Source organism: Nanorana parkeri, unplaced genomic scaffold, assembly GCF_000935625.1.
Source record: "Nanorana parkeri isolate BGI_ZX_2015 unplaced genomic scaffold, ASM93562v1 scaffold2513, whole genome shotgun sequence".
In the NCBI taxonomy this organism is placed as follows: Eukaryota; Metazoa; Chordata; class Amphibia; order Anura; family Dicroglossidae; genus Nanorana; species Nanorana parkeri.
The window spans coordinates 57,468-73,873 of NW_017308781.1; the positions used below are offsets into that span (position 1 = coordinate 57,468).

At 45.5% G+C, this 16,406-nt stretch overlaps 1 protein-coding gene across 1 annotated transcript in view; it reads right to left on the reverse strand.

Annotated features, from left to right (window-relative positions):
• RNF220 (ring finger protein 220) overlaps window positions 1-16,406 on the reverse strand; it is a 231,236-nt gene that overhangs the window by 30,981 nt on the left and 183,849 nt on the right. Inside the window, exons 9-12 of the mRNA XM_018573743.1 lie at window positions 5,161-5,257; window positions 3,880-3,966; window positions 2,852-2,907; window positions 1,353-1,431 (exon numbers count right to left, since the gene is read on the reverse strand). Coding sequence (XP_018429245.1) covers window positions 1,353-1,431; window positions 2,852-2,907; window positions 3,880-3,966; window positions 5,161-5,257 — 319 coding nt within the window. The remainder of the gene's footprint in view (window positions 1-1,352; window positions 1,432-2,851; window positions 2,908-3,879; window positions 3,967-5,160; window positions 5,258-16,406) is intronic.

Genomic DNA, 16,406 nt, shown 5'->3' on the forward strand with positions numbered 1-16,406 from the left:
GATTAACTGAACAGAAAAATATGTAACAAAAATACAAATCTAAACAAACAATGAAAGAGAAGGGTAAGATAAAATGGTCCAAAACATTGCAGAGGATCCATCTGACATTAGCTACAAAATAAAATTAAGTGGAGGTCACCCCAAAATGTATTAAACCTGCTCATCTCCATGCGGATCTTAATATTTCCTGTTCTACAATAAACGTTTGATGTTGTGCGTTCAAATATATTTGAAGTATTTAAGTATTTGGTGTTCATGTAAATATCTTAAAAGGGAAGCTGCACTGCCATTATTATGGTTACCTTCATTTGTATCATTTAAAAGAAGAACTCATTCACCCTATGCTCTGAGCCGGCTTGTTCTCAGACTGGTCCTTCCTGCTCCCCCCCCCCCTGCAGTATTCTAAGGTCCCCAAAATCATCACGTCTATACTTAGTCTATAGATGTGAGGATGCTGAGGAAGAGTTCAATGCTGCAGCAGAGGAGGAGACAGGCTGGAGAGAGCGGTGTGATAGCTGGTCGCCTCGGAGCTTCCAGCAAATTTAATTTAACTTTGTTGTTATTGAACAAAAATGAGCACTTAACTTTGCAATGCCGGGGGTAGCCCCACTGCAAGGGGTAAGAAAAGGTTTTCCTGGAGTTCTTCTTTAATTCTCTAACAGTTTTACATTGCTTGTAATCTAAATTATATTATCGATTAAAAAGACACATTCAGAGTTGTAAATTCTCCCTCTAGTGGTTATCTGCAATCACGCAGCTTCCCTGATCTGCGGAGGTAAAATGTCAGCCACCAGGAGAGTCTATTGTTCTCACTCAGTCAGACACGACTGTTTCAACTTACTGAGATAAAAGATAAGAGGAGCAGTAAAGCACAATGACTATGTTGCACTACTAGGCAGCTTGCAAGTGAAATGGGCAAAAATGACCACCCTGAATGTACATGTGTATTATAAAACTATACACGGATAGAATGATAATAAGGGTCTGCGTCGATGGCCTTTTGTCTGCTTCAAGCGGGTTTCTCATTCTATTGCATGTCTATGGGGATGCAAATCCCGCTAAATGCAAGTCAAATGCAGGTCAGAAGAAGGTCAAATGCACCTATCGATGAATTCTGAAAGATCTCCAAAGTGTCTCAAAACTGCTGCTGTGTCGACAGCCCAAAACATGTCAACACAGGACATACGGAGGCACCAGGGAAGGTGAAATAGAAGCAGATTAAACTTCAGCTATAAAGAGTCCCCTCCTCTGAAGTGTCTCCATAATGTAAGTACAATATACACATCCATGAACCGCAGCAACAGGCTGTACACTTTTGTTCTGCACACGGGGCGCTCGGCATCACTACTCACTTTTCTATGTCGCTGTTCTTGCATGTTTTCTGCATGGCCTCCAGTTTACAGCTCTCTCCATTACTCGTTGACGGCATTTCTGGAATAAGACGACCAAAAATTAATAACCTATATTAAGAATAGAGAGGATGCTGTTGCAGACCTAGATTTATTTTGGTAAATGCCAGTTGCCTGGCCATGCTAACCCCAAAGGCTACAAACCCGCTAGAAACATTCTACAGGTAAGCAGCTGTAACTTTGCTCGGATTTCTCGGTCTGTGTGCTTCTTCTAGATCACCAACTCAAAATACTGAACCAGTGACCATGCGAAGGGTATTCTCAGATAGGTGGTGAGCACTGACCACCCAATAGTATTTCACACTGCACTTTGTGTTCACTATCCACATTTAACGACATGTTTCCATCACCGGGAGTCTTTAGTAGAACTTTAAACGTATTACTGGAAATTAGAAGTGCACCGAAATGGAAATTTCAAAACCGAAAAGGAAACAAAAAAAATTGTCAGGCCGAAACCGAAAATGTTTTTTAATTTTTTCAAATATTTTATTTTTAATTTATAAAAACGTTTACATTTTTTATATTTATTTATTCATAATTAAATATTTTTATTTTTTACTTTACTTTTAGGGGTTCGGGGAAATATTAGGGGTCTAGACCTCTGATATTTCCCTTTTAAAATAGAAAAAGAGATTGAGGACACAAAGTGCACAATGTCTTTTTCTGCAGCCCCTGTTATCAATGAACAAGAATCCTCTATACTGAGTGTTCCTGTTCATTCTTAACATGAGAACAAAGTATGTTTACTATAACCACAATCATGAATAAACAAGAAGTGATGTAGATCACTTCCTATTCATTCATAATTGAGGATATAGTAACCATACTCTGTCCTCAATTATCTACAAACACTCAGCAATCACTGAGTGTTTGTACCCGCTCTCCTCTCTGACACAGGAGGCTGAGCGAGCAGTGTACGGAGGAAAGCTCAGCCTCCTGTGACAGCGCGGGTTGTCTCCGCCCCCACACCGCTCTGCCGGACTGTGATAGGAGGCTGAGCGGTGTGGGAGGAGAGACGCCGGCCGCTCACAGCGCTCTCCTCCCGCAGCACTCGGCCGGCTGTCGCACTGTCTCTCCTCCCCGCTGGGACACAGAGCAGCGCCCAGCAGCGAGGAAAGAAAGCACGGATGCGCCGCTGTATCGGCAGGAAAATGGCACTTTCGGCATTTAGCCAAAAGTGCCATTTTCGGACGATATATCGGTGCATCCCTACTGGAAATCCCTTTGTACTTTTTACAATCTTTATCACAATGTAAATTCACATCACGTACACCTTCTGAACTCGGGAATAATGTTGCCATGATAGGCACTCCAAGCCATCTGAAAGGGTTTTGTATTGCAACAAACCTTCTCAGCACATTTGCATGCCTGAGCAAACTTCAGAGAGAGGTCTCCATATTAAGAACTTGCCATATTATAAGTTGTAAGTTGTGGACACTCACCATCACTGGCCCACTTTGAGAATTCCGTTGTTACCCTGGTGCTGGGTGTACCACCACTGCAATAAGAAAGAACGGGTAAAGATTATCAGTAAGTCACGATGGGGTTCTTTACTGTCAAGGCAATATGAAATATAGGATGAGACTCTCATGCATATTTATAGAAGAATACTGTGTGACAGAAGACAAAGGTTTATAGAGATTCTGATCAGTTTAAGTAACGCTCATCACTGATGAACCATCAATCAATTCCCCCGACAATGATAAATCTTGTGCATCTGTCTTCTTTATCAGCAATATTCCTTTTTAGTAGCAAATTTCTGGTGATCCTGTCAGTCCTCTTCCCTACCTTTCTGACCACACGAAGCATGGAAGTAGAGCCATGCTGGCCTGGTTTGTGTCCTATAAGTTTGCATCCCAAAAGCTTCTAATGCACGTGCCTATGCATGGCGTGCCTATGGGTGTGTGGTTAGCTTGGTTGACACCACACTTCCAGCCCATATCTGCTTGATTGACCGGAGCACCAAGCCGAATCCATGCTGTCAGCTGTATAATGCAAAGCAGGAACCCGGGAAACACATTCCTCCTCTGCCTTCCTGTCATTTCACTGCCCACCCTCTATAAATGGAGCCATGCCCCCTGCACTTGGCTGACCCCCCGCCCCCATCTGCCTGATTGACAGGAGCTCCTAGCAAGACACATGGGCAACAAGCCGTCTAATTTCTGCTGAATCAGCATGACCTGGCCAAATTCAACCAATATAAGGCCAGCTTTAGAAACATGGAAAGGACATCTGACTGGATGCTCTCGTACAGCAGACAGGTCTTCCTGCGGCCTCAAACCAGAGCCAATGTACTGTTATTGTCAGATATCGACTCCCTATGGCTGCTGAGGAAGTCCCAGCACACAAGACAAGCTGGCGGTGCATCAGGAGATAATAATCCGAATACACTGCAGGGTGGCTTCGATTGCTGTAACCTCTGTAGATGTACAAATATCATCTGCAATACAATCAGCTGCTTCATGCTTACTTTAATACCGCTCCTCGAAGTGCCTCTCGCTCCCTGGCTTCTCCAGGCTCCTCCCCAGTGCATGGGATAATGTCCGCTTCCGTGTACCTAGTTGACATGCTGCTAAGGAAAACGGCTCAGGCTGAAGAACAGACATTAAAGCAGGAGTAGCCAACCTCAGCACTCCAGCTGTGCTGAAACTACAAATTCCCTGATGCCTCTGCCAGTCATGCCTGTTGCGGTCACGAGTCCTTTAATGCCTCATGGGGGTTGTAGTTCCACAACAGCTAGAGTGCAGAGGTTGCCTGCCCTGTATTAAAGCATACTGACCCTGTAAATTGCGACTAAGAAAAAGTTATTTTTTGAGGGAGAAAAGGTCTGAATTCCCCACCCCCCAGTAACAAAACCTGAACAGTTGCGGCTCTTCAAACTAAAACTTTGGCTGGAGTTACTCTTAAAGCTATGTGACCAGGCTACAAGGTTTTTTTTTTAAAAAGGACTGGAAATGGGTGTACAAGCCCCACTAGGGGAACGGTATTTTGCACTGCGGGGTGCTAAATCCAGCAGCACATCAGTGAAAAGTTAAAACCCTTCCTGCCCATTATGAAGTTCCTTTCAAGCTCTTGCAGCATGGCCATATCTACTGCCAAATGTGCCAATTTACCTTTAAAATTAGTGATTTTTTCCCCCCACAAAACTTGTGTATTCAAAACGTTTACAAGCAAGCTTTTTTTTGTATCAGTTTCATTAGGTAGGGTGTCCTTTAAATGATTTGAATAAGAAAGCCCAGCACTAGAGTTGCACTTGGCACTTTAAGCTCTGCTCCCCCCTTACACCTTGTTCATGTGTTTTCTTTTATGTCTGGATGAAGGCTTTATCCGTTCTTTTCAGCTCCTGGAGATGCAACTGAAACCTAACATTATGTTATAGCACTATTCTTGTGCGTGGCGATACGAACAGGGGTATCCTGGAACACAGCCGGGCCCCCAGAGGATTGTTTGTTTGAGGTTGCTACTATAGAAAGAAAAAATAAAATACATGTTCATGGGAGCTCCCTTCCCCAGAATGGCAGAAGGCGACCTTGCCCCAGAACTACATGCTACAACACAGCTCGTAGAATGCATTTGGCAAGGCGCAGCAGGGCAGCAGGTGGCGCAGTAAATATGGCTGCTGTTTAAACACTGGCTGTGGAGAGAATCAGCAGAACTGTTTACCTATGGAAGATCAGACACAGGACATGGAGGAGACAAGGAGGAGGATGTCAGCCCCCCCACCGAACAACAGAACGAAAAAAAAGGATACTGTGCTTTGCCGTATTCCAGTGTGTCATCGCCGTCAACGTCCAAGTCGGCGTCGCTGTCGTGCGTTTCTTTACTGCTGCACATTATAAAACCGGATCCTGAGGAAGAAGAAAAAACAAACACATGAAGAACAATGGACCTTGTTTTTTTCTTTAAAGCGTCACTCCAGTGAAAAATAATCTATATTGAAGAGCCTTTTAGGCACATGTCCATAGTACTAATGTACGCTCCATTTCCCTTTTATCAATAGCATTCTTCTCTCACCGTCAATAGAAGTCATCGCTGAGAAGCTTCTTTTCTTGAACATCCTGCCTAGGGGACGGGACAATTGTGTCTGCCTTAAGCGCAGCAGAGTGACCGGTCCCTTAATGGTCCCTGTGTAGTCTGATTGGTGATTTTTGCTGACCTCATCATGTCAGTGTGTAAAAAGAACATTTGGTGGGACTATGATAATTAAGCAAGAACTTTCTGTCTGTCTTTAGAAATATCTGCCCTCCGATGTTTAGCTCCGCCCAGCCCCTTGCGTCATCATCTCCTCTCCCTGGCAATGAACGGCCAACATCTGTCATTACCATCCTAAAGCATGATGGGATGTGTTGTTCAATGTTGCCGCCAGGAAAGAGGAAACGATGTGGGATGCAACATAGTACCCTCCCACGGAGACATGTCATACCAGGGAGTCACAGCAGTGTGGTCATATCATAGGCACACTACCCGCCATACCAGGGAGTCACAGCAGTGTGGTCATATCATAGGCACACTACCCGCCATACCAGGGAGTCACAGCAGTGTGGTCATATCATAGGCACACTACCCGCCATACCAGGGAGTCACAGCAGTGTGGTCATATCATAGGCACACTACCCGCCATACCAGGGAGTCACAGCAGTGTGGTCATATCATAGGCACACTACCCGCCATACCAGGGAGTCACAGCAGTGTGGTCATATCATAGGCACACTACCCGCCATACCAGGGAGTCACAGCAGTGTGGTCATATCATAGGCACACTACCCGCCATACCAGGGAGTCACAGCAGTGTGGTCATATCATAGGCACACTACCCGCCATACCAGGGAGTCACAGCAGTGTGGTCATATCATAGGCACACTACCCGCCATACCAGGGAGTCACAGCAGTGTGGTCATAAATGACAGATGTGTGGTCATATCATAGGCACACTACCCGCCATACCAGGGAGTCACAGCAGTGTGGTCATATCATAGGCACACTACCCGCCATACCAGGGAGTCACAGCAGTGTGGTCATATCATAGGCACACTACCCGCCATATCAGGGAGTCACAGCAGTGTGGTCATATCATAGGCACACTACCCGCCATACCAGGGAGTCACAGCAGTGTGGATGACATCATAGGCACATTACTTGCCATACCAGGGAGGATGACTTTATAGGTACATTATTTTTTGCAGAAATTTCACAGATGATAAAAAACTAACACGGACCATGTGAGGAGAGTAAGCAGAATGTATGGGGTGGGGTGGGGTTGAGCCATCCCAAAGATTAGCTTTAATCATTACCATATCTTGCGTTGTCATACATGTGGACCTAAAAGATCCTTCAAACTAAAGATGCTTCTTAACTGCCCAAGCTTTGTCCAGCATGCTGAGAACTATCTGCGATTTCATATCAACATGTTGACCCGACAGACCTTGCATAACCCCCCGATGCAAGCCTAACATACAGAAGGAAACATTCCACCCATCCGGCCTCAGTTTAGAGGAAAATGTTCTTCTATAATCAAATTATACTGGGTCCCTTTCCCAAAAGCAGACTGCAGTACGCGGACTATTCACAAAAAATGTACGCAGAGCACAAGAGACTAAGCCAGAGAGCTGTACCATGGACGTGTGGAGTCCCTCCTCCACCGGTCCTGCCATATTGCTTCAATTGCATGGGAAGCATCATCTGCTCCGTAGGATCGAGTATTGTAATGACGATCAGTATCTGACATACAAATGCCAGTTATAAAAGAGAGAAGGAATGAACAGTAATAGAACATTTGATAATCCCCTTCTATAGATGCATGGACCCAGGTCCTATCAACAGCACAGAACTCCATATAGGAGGCCGAGTTAGTGGCCTTTATTCATACCGTTGGGCAACAATGGATTGTGCAATTGTTTCCAGTTTATATATATGGGCACCTTTGTGTGTATAATTGCTTTCATAAAGGTGTTCACACTTTCCTGCATATTACATGGCGGTGTAGGCACTATGTAAGGGTGGACAAATTAACATGGAATTCAGGAGCCAGTCTGTCCAGTCCAGGAGTCGGCTGGGTTTTTCTTTTAGGCGTCAGCTCCATTGACAACAACTAGAGAAATTCAAATTATGCAGCGCCAACATCAATCAATAAATGTGTCAATACCGCAATAAACTGTGATTAATTCGTGAACTAGTAAGCACGCAAATGTGAAACAATGTATCAACGGCCATATCACCCTGAAAGCGCACAATCTCATCTGATCTCGGAGGCTAAGCAGGGTGGGGTCTGGATAGTACCTGGATGGGAGACCGCCTGGGAACACCAGGTGCCGTAGACCAAATGATACATTGGTTCACATTTGCGTGCTTACTAGTTCACGAATTGATCACAGTTTATTGTGGTATTGACACATTTATTGATTGATGTTTGCGCTGCATAATTTGAATTTCATATGATTTGACCTAAGTGTCGGTTTTTGCTGCAGCCTTCAAATTATTTACTTTAGCACTTATATATATATATATATATATTTCACCTACAGCGTAGAATCATCAAACATCTAACAACTAGAGAAAACCTCACAAGTTAGGTGCCGGCTGTCATTTTTAAGGAGCATTGCCTACCTGGCTCCTGGGATTCGTCCAGCCCTGATAAAAGAGGGTTAACATGCTATTTTGGTAGTAAAAATGAAGGGAGGTGAATCCAGAGCTATACATAAAAGGAGAATAAGGCTTTCGCATTGGTTATGGTGACAGAGTTTAGTAGGACAGGCGTACACGATGAAGCGGCAGATAGGGAACAGACATTTTTAGCAGACAGACATAGCCAGCACTGCACTCTGGAACCCAATAAAACGAAGCAACAAATTGATGTGACGTTTCAGGACAAGCCTTCACCCAGATGATCATTACAGTGATTAACATTCTCATAAAAGCTTTCACATGCCCAGGTGACGGCTATTCCCAGAAATCAAGGTGAAGGAGCCTACCCGCAGTGCCTTCTGCCAGTGTTACACATTTGGTGACAGTTTTAAACAGTGTCCCTGCGGAGGATGACCCTGCCGTCCTGCTGTCGCCTCTGTGCATGCGCCAGTGAAAACGCCGAGCAGCTGTTCAAATATTTGACGTCTGAAAGCGCTCGACTCCGGACGCGGAGCCAATTCTAGCCGGTGTTTTTCTGCCGTTATGAAGGATAGCAGACGTGGAGGGTGACACTCTGCACCCCGTGTCCCACCCTGTCACCTCCATTCCCAGCTACGGAGGAGTCTCATCAAGGCTGCCAGAGAGGGTGGAAACAGTCTGACCTTTGTAAGAGCGCGGGAATAAAAATATGCGATGAGGGGAATACACAAGAAGAGAAATACGTTTGACTGGGATGATAATCTAAATCCAAAGCCACAAAGCACTGCCTTTCCCTCGCTCATCATAACAGTAGATATGCTCCATACAGATACACGCTGGTCTGCCAAAATGATGCAAATAACTATAATTGTCATGTTCAAATGAAGAGCAAATTCAGAAAAAATGGATGTTGTTGTATCTCTCATTTATATAAACAGTTTTGTTAGACTTAGACAACAATGGCCACCCATATTTCAATGCGATTTTACAATCTCCTTAAGGCCCGTTCACACCTTTCCGTTTTGTCGCGCGTTCAACGCTCTATGAACGCTCTACAAAACGTACAACCATGAAAATCACATTGTTTTCTATGGGTATGGTTCACACCTTTCCGTATTTCCGCCCGTCTGAACGCCTTACAAAACGGCTGATGCCCAAACAAGTACATGTACTTCTTTGGGCCGTTTTGGAGGGCGTTTTCCATTGGGATACAGCCAAGTAGCCTTCGGAATCGCGCGACGGTCGCGCGATTTTTTTTTAACCGCAAATCGCGGTAAAAAAACGTGACGGTCGCGCATGCGTAATACGCCTAGGTGTGAACCCAGCCTTAGATTTACCTATGTAATATGAACAATATTTAGGTAAGCCCTGATAATATGCAGTTGTGTAATTTAAAGCAAGACTGTAAAAAGAATGTAATGTGTAAGGCCATCTACTGTGTGTACTGGAGCGCAGATCTCACCGGTGACATGGATACTGGGGAGTGAGCTGTGTGTACTGGAGAGCAGATCTCACTGGTGACATGGATACTGGGGAGTGAGCTGTGTGTACTGGAGTGCAGATCCTACCAATGACATGAATACTGGGGAGTGAGCCGTGTGTACTCGAGTGCAGATCTCACTGGGGACATGGATACTGGGGAGTGAGCTGGTTGTACTGGAGTGCAGATCTCACTGGTGATATGGCTACTGGGGAGTGAGCCATGTGTACTGGAGTGCAGATCTCACTGGGGACATGGATACTGGGGAGTGAGCTGGTTGTACTGGAGTGCAGATCCTACCAATGACATGGATACTGGGGAGTGAGCTGGTTGTACTGGAGTGCAGATCTCACTGGTGACATGGATAATGGGGAGTGAGCTGTGTGTACTGGAGAGCAGATCCTACCAATGACATGGATACTGGGGAGTGAGCTGTGTGTACTGGAGAGCAGATCTCACTGGTGACATGGATACTGGGGAGTGAGCTGTGTATACTGGAGTGCAGATCTCACTGGTGATATGGATACTGGGGAGTGAGCTGGTTGTACTGGAGTAGATTGTCATGAAGGACAAGTAGATTCGGTCCCCGTTTTAGCCCTTGGACAAGTAGTTTTTTTTTAAAATTCCCACACCCCTGTATAAACAGCACTGCAAAACATCCATTTTGGGGCCTAGGTAACTCCAGGTTTAAAAACAACTCTGTTGAGATAGAACATAATCAATTTCTTCTCTAAAATCCTTGTTTATTGTAGGTCAAATCCTGCTGAAGGGAAATCACAGTCCAGTTCGAACTTTTTTAAAGGGTAGAAAAGAAAACCAACAAGCTTTGATAGGAAGTGGGCGACTAATAAAGATTGATCAAAAACACACAGAGTTGGTGCAAAAACACAAGTTGCAGCTTTCCTCTTCCCGCCGCCGCTTGGCAGGTGAGCCGACAAGTAATTCCCGTGTCCGCAGTGAGTGGCACCTCTATAAACCTCCCGTCACTTTCGAGACAAACTTCTCTCATCAATCAGAGCCCACCATTCAGGATCACTTAGGCTGCGGCCCTCCGACTGCTGTCCTGACACTGCGGGATTGCTGCAACCTCTCCACAATTCAACAAAACTACTTTGTAGCACAGCAGGGAGAACGTTGCTGCCTTTAATACAACATCTCGGACAATCCGATCAGTCTAATATTTACCTCAAGTTCTGACGGGGAAAACATGCTTTGTCACAAAGTGCGGGCACGGGACTACAAGCCTCATCAGACCCAGGAGCAGGGCAGCTACAAGGAAATAAAGGTTTGATTCTAAAGCAAAGGAAGCCTGCTGCTCTCCGGTATTCATAGTTCTGCCACAGCTGGAGTCAGATCGAACACAAGAAAAGCAGAAAGCCCAGCACTGCCGTTTTTTATTCAACTCAAAATCTAGGACAATGTATTCTAAACATAACCGTATTTTGAGTTTGCAAAGACGGCTTATTGTCCTCAAATGGTGCATTGCTTTTCAGGTGGTTCCTTACATAGTTTCAGGAGGGGGGCACGCTGTACACGTTCATAAAGCCCACTGAGCGGCCAAGTTCTGGGCTGGGAATGACGGCTCAGGATACACAAGCAGAAAATCAAAGCTTTGTCCTGATTTACACTGTGGCGTGTTATTGTAAAGGAGTCATGCATCTGATACAATGATATCAGTTACATGCCCAATGACTGACAACACACCCCAACAGAGAGTATCACCACCAAATGAAGGTTCTCATTCATCCAGGTCATGTTATATCTGTTATATACAATGCTGTGTTAACACCTCTCTCTGAGCCCCTTAACAGCACCTGCGAGCTCCAATCATGCAAATACAATAACACATTACCACCATGAGGTATCTGACCCCATGCTGGTTATGGTTAACAGATTATGTTGATTGGAGCAACTTTCATCATATTTATACCCAGATCATTTTTGTACAAGTCATTCTGAATTGAGAAAGCTAGTCGGATGACCTGCGAAACGTATTTGAGAAAAATACAGCAAGTCCTTTAATCTCTGCTCTCAAGGAACCTTCAATCTAAAGCTCCCCATCTCACATGAATACCTATACTAGGGCCTTGGTTCTCAACTGGTGGGTCGCCCCATGCCTTCTTCTGCGCTAGGCGAGAGGCTCCTCAGACTCCTCCCAGCGCAGCAGTGTCAGTTCTTGCACCGCCAGATTTCGATGCAGCAGCCGCGGCTGGGGAGGAGCAGATAGAGAGGGGCGTGGGCGGGAAAGTTTCTGCAGTCATACTCCAGTGAGTGAAACATGGACAGGAGGCGAGTGCCAGTACTGGTAGGGCTCCCCCCAGGGGTGGACCTACCACTGATGCAGTCAGTGCAATAGGAGAGGGGAGAGCCATGCGGGTAGGTGCTAGGAGAAATGGAGCTTCATCCACAGCTGGATAATGGGGCTGTCAGTGGCTCCACAGGGGATCACTGTGCAGACTCTGGGATCGGATATATACTGTGTGAGGGTGAGATCTAAAAAAAAGCTCACATTCGAAGTAGACCTCCTGTCTGTTTTTTTAAAACCTTTGGAATGGAGAAGGGTCAGCTTTGGACATTGGACAGACACCATTTGAATGCTTATCTGGATTTCTGTTTTATATTCTCATTACCTTTGGTCATGTAATCTTTTTCATACTCCCTCTAAACCCTAAACTCTACCCCCTAAGGAAGAGACCAGACCGTATTTGACAGATTGTTTTATGTATACATTAAAACGTTTTCACACCCATGAAACGATTAATATATATTTTCTGGTGTGTGTTACCTACCAGTGACAGCCAAAGGCGAGGGAGGCATTCCAATTTTGTTGCTTGGGTGCCCCTCCATCGCTCTTTCCTTTCCCTCAGACACAGCCAGGATATGCAAGGTTACTTTTGCAACCACCAAAATAATGAATGTTTTTATTGTTGTGGGGGTCCCCCCACAACAAACCGCAGACACAAGTATTACGGAATTTTGCCGAGCGATTGGCAGGTCTTTAGAGGCCGATTACTGTGCAAGATGCAGAGCCGTCTCCCACCTGCAGGCAGGCTGCCAGTTAAGTTAGCGGGCAGGAAGAGAGCGTAAGCTCTTACCTAAAGCAGTGGCTTTATTTTCTCGAGCACTCCACATTTCTGGAGAAATAACTAGTGCTGACAGGAAAGGGATCAGAGCAGTTTAACAACTCGGGCAATCAAACCCGAGCATTAAAGCGGGAGGGGAAATGTCCAGGCACCTGAGGACTCAGCGCTCGCCTGGAGAACAGCTGGAAATCATACACCAGATCCCAGAACAAGCCCAGAGCACACAGCGGGCCGCTGTGCCGGCGTCTAATTAATGACACACCAAAAGGCTTTTTGCTTTTACAGGGCAGAAGTGAAAATATGCAAGTGTTGAAATGCTACATTTCATTAAGGGGGGGAAATGCAACGCTTTAACCCCAAACTAGATTTCTTTTTATGACCCTGCCAGCAAAATGAAATTCACTGTTAATTTAATCAATTAATCAGCATATTGATTCACAAAGCAGGGCTGGCAGCGGGCCACGTGCAGCGGATCTGCACAGACTAGCAGTCTGCTGTACAGCCAGAACGTGCAACCAGTAACAGAGATATTCCTATACAGCTTATAACACCATCTGAGAAAAGCAGCAAGAAGGTATAATAGGGATAAAACACAAATACCCCCATGGGGCAGGGGAAGGAGGGCTCCTTACTGCTGTGACACAAGTTCAGATTTCTCAGGACTGTAAGGGACCCACATAATGGTTTCTGATCATACCTGTAGGTACAATCGGGCCCCTATAAGATCGCACTGTAGTGTATTTACTTTGTCATTTGGGTAATTCAACACATGGAACTCTGATGAACCAGAATCATTTCCATCATGTGACACATTGGCTATGCCTGGACCATAAGGCAAGCACATTTTTTCCCCATTTATCAGGTAGAAATAACTTGACGAATGGGGAATGTAGACATTGCGAGGCCATTAATGATTACCTGAATTCAAAAAGCATCTTACATACATAGAAAGATTAATGTTGCCTGAGCAGGGTCTTGTTGTCCTGAAAAATGAAAGCGTACAAGTGTCCTCATAGCCTCATAGCTGTATATCTGCAGCGTGAGATCTCAGGCACTGCTGCCTCTGCTCATCTCAGCAGATTTGGTGATGTTACTACTGTTCTCTTTGCTGGAGAGGCAGCTGCACCCGAGGATCTGCCGTGCTAGGATATCCCTGTTTCATTCATTTTGAGGATCAGTACATCCTCCACTGCTGGTTCTTCCTCATTACCCCACCAGTTATGAATTATGGTGGTAAGTTCTCAGCACTGAAGCCTCTAAGGTATAGGAAACCAGCAGCTTTAGGACGAAAACTGCACCTCTGTTTTTGGATGGCTTGTTTTCTTTTCTTCATCCAAACACTTCTTGAACCTCTTGATAATTGATTCTTAATGTTGCTACACGTGTACTGCATCCAATTCCCCATCTGAAAGGCTTCCTGCATATGAGCAGGCAAGCAGTATAAAACATGCAACAAATCTTGTGCATTCGTTATGAAGGTTTCGGTTCATTTCCCTTTGGCCTAAAAAGCTTTCTATTTATGCACTACAGCAAAATGACCTTTGTAAACAGGCCTCACAGTAGCTCTCACACAATAGCACATATGCAGCGCTGGAATAGCGATCCTCAGCACCCAGAAATGGTGATGTCAGTAACAGGGGACTGGGCAATGGCCAGCACAGGCACATATGCAGTGCTGGAATAGCGATACACAGCAGCCGGAAATGGTCATATCAGTGACAGGATTGGTGTTGGGGACTGGCCAGCACTGGCACACATGCAGCGCTGGAATAGAGATCCCCACCACCCACAAATGGTGAAGTGACAGGGGACTGTGGTTGGGCAGTGGCCAGCAGGGGCAGGATTGCAGCGGCGCTGGAATAGCAATCCCGAGCACCCCAGAAATGGTGCAAGTGAGGGACCTAGACAACGGACGTGTGTGTGTGTGTGTGTGTGCGCGCGCGCGTGTTCATAACAACATTAAAAAAAAAATGCTGAAGATTAGGCCTTGTTCACACCAAATGCAGAGCAGATCTGGTCAGGTTTCTGCACACGCTAGTCTTTTAGATGCGTTTTTGGCTAAATTTTTCTTTTTTTAGTTTTAAATGGCCTTTCAGTGCGTTCCAGGCATTTGCAGATCCAGAGAAGGTAAAATAGGGCCCGATGCATTTTTTTTTTCCTGCTCTGGATCCGCACGCTGCGATGTGAACTGGAGCTCAAAATACCATAGGAATACATTGGACCCAGTTTTGATCCGGTCTGCACCTGCTCTGGATCTGCTCCGCGCTTGGTGTGAACTAGCCCTTAGAGGAGGGTCAGTGGGGGCTTAATATTTGCCCAGAGCGAAGCTTTAGGTATTGCGTGTTTATCGTTTACAACTAAAATGTCAACGAAATCGTCATTGAGAACAAAAAAGAGAAAACATTTTGAGGAGAAATAAGTGTTTTAAGAAAATATTACTGAAGGCAATCTAAACTATTCCTACAGAGCGAGCAGCCGGTGAGAGGGCAGAGCATGTCTTTGTTACAGCCAGTTCTACAGAGAGAGATGTGCTGTCTGGTTAATTTAGAAGCCAGGTTGGTAATCGGGTTTATTTAGTCATTGGCTTCCCCGGTTGGCAAGTGCAGGAGGGAGAGAGGCTTTCCATTAGAGCGGGCAGTCCTTGGGGAAATTCTCTCCCTCGCAGCTCATGTTACGCTCCCGTCATTGCTGGCAGCTTTTATACACATTTCCAGCTCTTTAATTAAAAGTCACAGAGCTGCACGGCCAATCAGCTTGCGCAGAGGAGGATAACAACCTGCCAGAGTTATTTAGAAAGGAGCAGAAGCAAAAAAAACGTTGAGAAGTGATTACCAGAAAGAGAGGCTGCGCATAGCAGCAATTAACTGACACCAAACCAGCGGCCTTTTGTCTGCTCATCCGCAGGAATATTCATCTGATAATTTATGTTCAGCAGATCCATTCTGGAGACAAAGCCCGCACTGGTCACCCACACTGGCCAATCAGGTTCAGTCTGGTTCTTGTGCCATTGGGAAATGACAGGAAGCATTTAATCGGTTCATTTAGCGTGTGCAAATAAGACTCAGCTGTGACCTCAGCAGAGGTCAATGACAACTACGAGGACCACAGGGGGACTGCATGCAACCCTCCATGACATTGTCATATGCATACCGCGATCATCTCATATCAGGAGGCTTAGAGGTGTCAAAGTGTAAAGTTTCAAGTCTGCATTTACATCGACTTCAGCCTACCCTCCTTAGCCCTCGTTCACACCTGAACGTTTTGTAGCGCGTTCTACGCTCGACGAACGCTCTACAAAACGCTGAAACATCTAAATCGCATTGTATTCAATGGTCTCGTTCCCACCTTGGCGTATTTCCGCCCGTCCCTAACGCGCTACAAAACGGTCCACGCCTGAAAAGGTACAGGTACTACTTTGGGCCATTTTGTTGCGCGTTTCCATTGGGATACAGCCAAGTAGCCTTCAGAAACGCGCGACTTTACCGCGAATCGCGGTAAAAAACCACGCGACAGACGTGCATATGCAATACGCCTAGGTGTGAACGAGACCTTACTCGTCTCCCACAAATAAGATATATAGCAGGTGATGCTTTAAAAAAAACTCTAATAAGTTCCTTTTTTCATTTAATGCCGAGCTCCAGTAAAAGTTCTATATATGTGTCATTTTACCTGTATGGCTGTCAATCCGATCCTGCGATTTACACAGATTCTGTACAGCCAGCCCGAAGACCTGATTTTTATCTGCTCCATCCATGCAATAAAGGTCTGTCTCCTCTCCACCCACCCCTAGTGCATGATCACACACAGAGAAGGCACAGCAGCAATACCCCCCCC